We start from the raw sequence: 8,052 nt of genomic DNA, 5'->3' as shown, positions 1-8,052 counted from the left end.
TTTTGTTTTACTTGCTCATAACAAAATATTTTAATTGAATCTTTTTAGTTCATTATTTTTGCTATTAGTTCATTCTTTGAGCTAAATGACCCTGAAGTTGGAAAGCACTACAAATGAACTCTGAAATGGTTGAAACTTGGCATGGTACCATAATTTTACCCACATAGTAGTGCTAAAAAGTTTAGCGGGTTGAGGAAAAAACTGGATGCACTTCGTGTAAAAACTGGATAATTTCTTTTGAAGTATCAGGGTTTCTGATGAAAACTCATCTATTACCAAGGGATTTCATTTTTTTATCATATTTTAACTCCAGACTTTTTCTGTGTTCAATATGCATCGTTCACAGCCACATCATCAATTTTCAACCATTTCCTAACTTTATTTGCTATTTTTTCATTCATTTAATTATTTTTTTTAGCTAAATGACCCTAAAATTGAGAAGCACTACAAATGAACTCTGAAAATGTTGAAACTTGGCATGGTATCATAATTTCACCCACATAGCATGTGCTAAAAAGTTGATAGGGTTACGGAAAAAACTGGATGCACTTTATGTACAAACTAGACAATCTCTTTTGAGGTATCAGGGTTTCGGACGAAAACTCATTTATTACAAGAGATTTCATTTTTTTACTTATTGTAACACCAGACATTTTGTGCGTTCAATATGCACCATTCAAAGTCACACATCATCAATTTTCAACCATTTTCTAACTTCATTTGCTTTTTTTCATGCAATTAATGATTTTTTTGAGCTAAATGATCCTGGAATTGAGAACCACTACAAATGAACTATGAAAAGGTTGAAACTTGGCATGGTATCATAATTTCACCTACATAGCATGTGCTAAAAAGTTGATAGGGTTACGGCAAAAACCGGATGCGCATCGTGTCCAACCGGAACAATCTCTTTTGAAGTATTAGGGTTTCGGACAAAAAACTCATCTATTACAATGGATAACCATGGATAATTTTCACATTTTCTTGACGTGTGTCCCTGGCTTATTGCGATGTAACCATGGATAATATTCATCATTTAGCAAGAAGCTTGTGTCAGCCTTCACTATGAAGGGATGAATTTGATGAAACTTTTCATAATCTTCTGACATGTCTATCTTGTCCTCCACTCCCACGATGTTTCTTTTACCTGAAAGAACTATGTGGCACTTTGGCTCATGGTATGATGTATTCACTTACTTATCTTTTCTTTTTCTCAGTTTGGTAGACATGTCCTTCACATAGAAAACCTGTGCCACATCATTGGCTAGGACTAATGGCTCGCCTGTGTACCCAAGATTATTGAGATCCACTGATGTGATTCCATACTGCGGGTCTACCTGTACCCCGCCTCCTGTCAGATTGACCCGTTTGCACCGAAACTAAGGGACCTTAAATTCACATCCATAGTTCAGTTCCCCTATCTCATCAATATAACCATAATGTGTGTCCTTTACCCTATTGGTGTCTGTTGCATCAAAGCGGACACCACTATTTTTGTTGGTTCTGTTTTTATCTTGGGTGGTTGTGTAAAATGTATGCCCATTTATCTTGTACCCATGGTAAGTCAATATAGTCGAACATGGTGTCGTGGCTAACAAGTACATCTCATCTCCAACAATTTTTTTATACATGAGATGTGTTTACAACCAACCGCCGAAAGTCCCAATGTGTTCACCTGTAATCCAGTCGTCAGATTGCTCCGGGTGTTTGGAGCATAGAATATTCTTCCGTTCATTGATATACGGGCCACCAAGGTAGAATTCTGTAGAACTGTGTAGTGTGCTTGCACCCAAGAATGCCCATCCCTACATATTATTCAATCCGCTCCTAGCATGCCTTTTCCACTCAGTCTCCCCTCATACCGCTATTGAGGGACACCAACCGGCTTAAGGTTAGGAATAAAGTCAACACAAAACCCAATGACCTCCTCTGTTTCTTGGACCTTGGAGATGCTTCCTTCTGTCCTAGCACAGTTACGAACATATTTCTTTAAGACTCCCATGAACCTCTCAAAGGGGAACATAGTGTGTAGAAATACAGGACCCGGAATGGCATTCTTGTCGACTAGTGAACTAGGATGTGCGTCATAATATTGAAGAAGGGTGATGGGAACACCATCTCGAAACTGACATGGCGTTGGACCAAATCACTCTATAACCATAGTAGGATTTCTGAATCGATTACCTTCTAAGAAATTGCATTAAGGAATGCACATAGCTTCACAATGGCAATCGAACACTTTCTGGTAGAAGCCGCCTCAATGCAACCGGAAGCAGTTGCGTCATAATCAAGTTGCGGTCATGAGACTTTAGGTTCTGGAATTTTTTTGTCTACCATATTTATTATTCCTTTTATATTCGACGAGAAGCCAGACAGGACCTTGATACTCAGCAGACATTCAAAAAAGATTTCCTTCTCTGCTTTGGTAAGAGTGTAGCTAGCAGGACCTTGATACTGCTTTGGATGCATGCCGTCTTTTTTGTTCACACATTGTTGGTCCTCCCGTGCCTTGATAACCCACAAGTGTAGGGGATCGCAACAGTTTTCGATAAGTAAGAGTTTCGAACCCAACGAGGAGCTAAAGGTAGAATAAATATTCCCTCAAGTTCTATCGACCGCCGATACAGCTCTACGCACGCTTGACGTTCGCTTTACCTAGAACAAGTATGAAACTAGAAGTACTTTGTAGGTGTTGTTTGATAGGTTTGCAAGATAATAAAGAGCACGTAAATATAAACTAGGGGCTGTTTAGATAAAGAAGCAATAAAGTAAATATATCGAGTGTGGAAAAGTGGTGGTAGGAGTTGTGGAATTGTCCCTAAGCAATTGACTATGTTACTAGACCGGTAATCACTATTGCAATTCTATTTGAGGGAGAGGCATAAGCTAACATACTTTCTCTACTTGGATCATATGCACTTATGATTGGAACTCTAGCAAGCATCCGCAACTACTAAAGATTCATTAAGGTAAAACCCAACCATAGCATTCACTACAAGAAATCAGTTAATACATGACGGATTTCCGGTGACGTTCCAAGAATCCGTCATGAACCGGCCTAGTACGGCTCCAAAGCCCGCCGAAGCCCGCTTGAGCCCGCCTAACCCAACCCTCATATAAAATCTAACCCTAAGCCTCTCCCTGCCCCATCTCGTTCTCCCTCCGCCGCCGCCCCCATCATCTTCTTCCTCTCCCCGATCTACTCCTTTCGGTCCTCCGCACACCCACCGCTCTGATCGGCTCTCCTACACACCATCGTCCCAATCCCCACCTCCTTATCCCAATCCCCACATCCCTGGCCTCTCCAATCCTTCCAGTTTGATGGCGCCAGCAGCCCAAGTGATGAGATCCACTTCTTGGGCGTGCGCAGATCCAGCATGGGCTCAACCCCCGATGTTGGCCTTGTCGGAGCAGAGCGACCGTGTGCTCGCCAGTCTAGACAATGGCTCACGGGATTCTGGTGTGGCTCCCGTCCCTTCTGTTGGCTTCCTCAACACCATGGCCACTACAGCCGTTCGTGGGTAGGGTGGGAAGCCGAAGGCTGGTGCGTGGCCTCCTTCTTCAATAAATTGCTTAAGCTTCGCTACTGCCTTCTCCAAATCTTACGGTATTGTGCGTGCGTGCTGACATAGCGGCGGCCGCGGCTATCAAGGGCTAGGGCGTGTATATGAGTGAGATGTGTGTGCATGTAGCAGCCAATGTGTTGTGTTTGTGGGTTTCCTCTCTGAAACTTTAATAGTGAATTTTCTCTGTATCATTACACTGCAGGGTACCCAGTAGAGACAGAAGGCACATGTTTGTCAACCAGCTGCACTATGCTCTGTGGGCTTCTATCTAGATCTAATTTAGTTTAATTTTCTACCAAGATCTAATTTAGATTAATTTTCTACCAAGATCTAATTCAGTTTAGATTTTTCTAACAGTTTGATGTACCTTTGTTCTCTAAATAAATATAATTAGCTGTTCTATATGCATTCAGTTTAGTTTTCTATCAAAATATAATTCTGTATGAATCAATGTAATCAAGTGGTGAATAATTTCATCAATATAGACATGATTTCTGTTACTGTATTAATATGGCAACATGTTCTTTTTAAAGTTTTCTCCACACACTTCTGTCCATATTGGCAACTGCAGCTCACTGAATACATATTATGAGAATTATGTTTAATCTAAATATAAGAAGAAAATTACATCGGTATAGTGTGGCAGTCCTACAGTTATAATATAGAGATTTAAACCTGTTCATTTTTATACTAATTACATGTAGTCCCGCCATTGTTAGTTGTGCGCCTACTAGTACTAGAACCAATGCCACGTTAGTTCACTCTCCCTCAACCTGGAGGCACACAGCAAGCTAGCAGTTGCCAAAATAGTGAGACACATTTCTTCTTCAACTTATGTGCTCCCTGCCTCCAAGCCTGGTCGCCCTCTACAATAGTTTTGTCGACAAGTTGTGATGTCTACTGTCTGATCCTAAATCTTTTCCCTGATGTTTTCCCATCTTTTTCTTGATTATGATCTCTGTTTCTTGGGATGCAGGTTTAGGTGGTGTCGTAGCAGCCGTGCCGCTGCATGGCGCACAATAGAGCTCGAGAGGGTGACCGTGATAACTTTGGTGGAGCTGCTCTGTGATGAACCAGGGGTTGGTTCTCTACTACCAGTCCTATCATTTCTCTGTGATGAACCAGGGGTTAGGAATTTTTCACCATGTTGTGATTTTAGACTAATTTGTTTGTGCCCCTTTGATCACGGTGGTGAAATTTATAGTCTCATGCACTTGAATTAGAGTAACCCCGGCCAGCATGCATGTTGTTAAGAGAAATAACCGATACATCATATGCAGTATCTCTTGAGAGAACCATTTGCCACTTAGTTCTATATATTTATTTGTGGCCGTGGCTCGTAGTTATTTTGCATGCCATTTGCATTTTACTTGGCAAGCAATTGTTTTTACTACTGTAAGTGCCTCGGATAAACATTTAGTTTCATGTGTATACTTGTTGCCACATGAAAATTTGAAGCTTATGCCTGCCAAGTCGACGAGTAGTGATTCCGCTTCACTGATATTGTTTGTTAGTAATGTCATTTTCTCGGCAGGTTTATGTGGCCTCAACTACTGCAGAGTAGGTGTGTTCTCGGATGTATGTTCTATTATGTTGTCACTTATATGTAAACCTGATTAGACTTTCTTTTGACCCACTTTTATTTGGATTAAGTTTCGGCAACCTCGTGTTTATTTTTGTTTTTAAGTAGATACTTTGTTATTCTCATATGTAGGCATGGTAAAATTTAAGAATTTTGGACAACTAAGTAATTTATTTTTGAAGTTTGTTCTAATTCTCTCATTTCTACCGTCTAGTGTCTAATGTTGCTATAAATATGTTAGGTGTGATTAGGTAGCGGGCTTCTTGGTGCATCACAATCCGCCATGACATGATCCTTACCATCAGGAGGGCCGACGACAAGAACTTGAATAACAACCTCAGCAGTATCTTGTGTTCTATCGTTGTAAATTGGATTATACTGGTTCCTAGTGTTGTTCTGTGATATTTTGTGAATATATTCTGTAAATTATCATTACATGGAGGATTTTGTAAGCTGGTGCGGTGTAGATACCAATGGATGGCTGCATATTGAATATCCGTGTAATATATGATCATACTTTGGAAATACTTTGCCTTGGCCCAGAGTTGGTATTACGATTTGTGTAATGCATTGTACTGGTTCAAAATTGGTGTGGTAGATATGTGCTGGATGAAATTTAAATTCTGCCTACATCCATGATGATTTCTGTGATGAAAATTGGTGTCCATGTAGGTAGCCACGTCATTCCAATAGGGTGATGAAAAATCCTACGTGGTGTTGGTTCTGTGACAGTTCGTTCCGTCATGAATGGTTGGGCCTAGTTTGGGTTGGCCGGGCTTCGGGCAGATCCATGACGGTCAATATCTGTCATGGAAGGCCTGATGTCAAATTATGACGCGATATACATGACAGATTCCAAGTCCGTCATCGATTGACACCCATGATAGTTCTGCATTAATGCGTGAAGGACGAGGACCGTCACGTATTAACAGATTTCTTGTAGTGATTAAAGCATCAAGTCCCCTTTTATCCCATACGTAAACAACCTACTTACTTGGGTCTGTGCTTCTGTCACTCACGCCACCCACGATAAGCAAATCATAAACATATTGCAAAACCTACAGCGGGAATCCCTCACGCCTGCGCGACCCAGAGGGCACAATAGAACAGCGCCAATAATAAAACATGCAACGCAAACCAATCGTAGCAATTCATCAATCACCGGTAGGACAACGAAAATCTACTCAAACATCATAGGATGGGAACACATCATTGGATAATAATATGAAGCATAAAGCACCATGTTCAAGTAGAGGGTACAGCGGGTTGCGGGAGAGTGGACCGCTGAATATAGAAGGGGGAAGGTGAGGGAGATGTTGGTGAAGATGACGGCGGTGTTGATGAAGATCGCGGTGATGATGATGGCCTCCGGCAGCGCTCCGGCGCCACCGGAAGCAAGGGAGAGAGAGCCCCCGTTCTTCTTCTTCTTCCTTGACCTCCTCCCTAGATGGGAGAAGGGTTTCCCCTCTGGTCCTTGGCTCCCATGGCTTGGGAGGGGCGAGAGCCCCTCCGAGATTGAATCTCTCTCTTTGTTTCTGCGTTCTCTGATTCTGCCCCTTCACCACTTCCTTTATATCTGGAGATCCATAAGTCCGATTGGGGTGAATCTTTCGCCTAGATTTTTCTCATAAAATTAGCTTTCTTGCGGCAAAAGAAGAGCGTCAACTGCCTTACGGGTGGCCCACGAGAGTGCCAAGCGCGCCCAGGGGGGTGGGCGCCCCCCTATCTCGTGGCCACCTCAGACACCATTTCGCGTTGATTCTTTCTCCTGAAAATCCCAAATATTCCAAAATAATTCTCCGTCCATTTTTATCCCGTTTGGATTCCGTTTGATATGGGTTTCCTGCGAAACATAAAACATGCAACAAATAGGAACTGGCACTGGGCACTGGATCAATATGTTAGTCCCAAAAATAGTATAAAAAGTTGCCAAAAGTATATGAAAGTTGAAGAATATTGGCATGGAACAATCAAAAATTATAGATACGACAGAGATGTATCAGCATCCCCAAGCTTAATTCCTGCTCGTCCTCGAGTAGGTAAATGATAAAAAAGGTAATTTTTGATGTGGAATGTTACCTAGCATAATCTTGATCATATGTCTAATCATGGCATGAATATTAAGACACGAGTGATTCAGAGCAATAGTCTATCATTTGACATAAAAACGATAATACTTCGAGCGTACCAATACAGTTTGGCCATGTTTCATTTTCATCATGTCTTTTCAAAACAACAAGGCTAAAGCAAGCTTATCCCTACAAAATCATACAGTTTGGCCATGTTTCATTTTCATCACACAAAATGCTCCCATCATGCACAAGCCGACGACGAGCCGAGCAATTGGTTCATACTTTTTAATGCGCTTTAGCTTTTTCAACCCTCATGCATTACATGAGCGTAAGCCATGGATATAGCACTATAGGTGGAATAGAATATAATGATGGAGGTTATGTGGAGAAGAGAAAAAAGGAGAAAGTCTCACATCGACGCGACTAATCAACGGGCTATGGAGATGCCCATCAATTGATGTCAATGCGAGGAGTAGGGATTGCCATGCAACGGATGCACTAGAGCTATAAGTGTATGAAAGCTCAAACTAAAAACTAAGTGGGTGTGTATCCAACTTGCTTGGCCATGAAGACCTAGGGCATTTGAGGAAGCCCATCGTTGGAATATACAAGCCAAGTTCTATAATGAAAAATTCCCACTAGTATATGAAAGTGACAACATAAGAGACTCTCTATATGAAGAACATAGTGCTACTTTGAAGCACAAGTGTGGAAAAAGGATAGTAACATTGCCCCTTTTCTTTTCATTTTTCTTTTTTTTCTTTTTTCTTTTTCGGTGGGCTTCTTTGACCCCCTTTTTTTTATTTAGGCTTCTCTGGCCTTTCTTTTTTTT

At 41.4% G+C, this 8,052-nt stretch overlaps 1 protein-coding gene across 2 annotated transcripts; it reads left to right on the top strand.

Annotated features, from left to right (window-relative positions):
* Window positions 1-3,183: 3,183 nt before the first annotated feature.
* LOC123064642 (uncharacterized) lies at window positions 3,184-5,489 on the top strand. Of its 2 annotated transcripts, XM_044488081.1 has the most exons (4): window positions 3,184-3,544; window positions 3,769-3,822; window positions 4,543-4,645; window positions 5,390-5,489. In XM_044488081.1, exons 1-4 carry the CDS (start codon window positions 3,378-3,380, stop codon window positions 5,393-5,395), a joined length of 330 nt encoding a protein of 109 aa, XP_044344016.1. In that variant the 5' UTR covers window positions 3,184-3,377; the 3' UTR covers window positions 5,396-5,489. The 2 variants fall into 2 exon arrangements, with proteins under 2 accessions (XP_044344016.1, XP_044344017.1); XM_044488082.1 differs by lacking the exon at window positions 3,769-3,822 and having other exon boundaries at window positions 3,199-3,544.
* Window positions 5,490-8,052: the final 2,563 nt, after the last annotated feature.

Source organism: Triticum aestivum, chromosome 3B (assembly GCF_018294505.1).
Source record: "Triticum aestivum cultivar Chinese Spring chromosome 3B, IWGSC CS RefSeq v2.1, whole genome shotgun sequence".
In the NCBI taxonomy this organism is placed as follows: Eukaryota; Viridiplantae; Streptophyta; class Magnoliopsida; order Poales; family Poaceae; genus Triticum; species Triticum aestivum.
The sequence above is the reverse complement of the archived record's forward strand: the minus strand, read 5'-3'. Positions and strand labels throughout refer to the sequence as shown.

What these genes read in the sequence shown, in the direction of transcription:
- LOC123064642 (XM_044488081.1), top strand. Translation starts at nt 3,378, where the DNA reads ATGGGCTCAACCCCCGATGTTGGCCTTGTCGGAGCAGAGCGACCGTGT. An exon ending in GGGTGGGAAGCCGAAGGCTG is followed by an intron (nt 3,545 to 3,768) that starts GTGCGTGGCCTC and finishes ATTACACTGCAG; the next exon opens with GGTACCCAGTAGAGACAGAA. An exon ending in AACCAGCTGCACTATGCTCT is followed by an intron (nt 3,823 to 4,542) that starts GTGGGCTTCTAT and finishes CTTGGGATGCAG; the next exon opens with GTTTAGGTGGTGTCGTAGCA.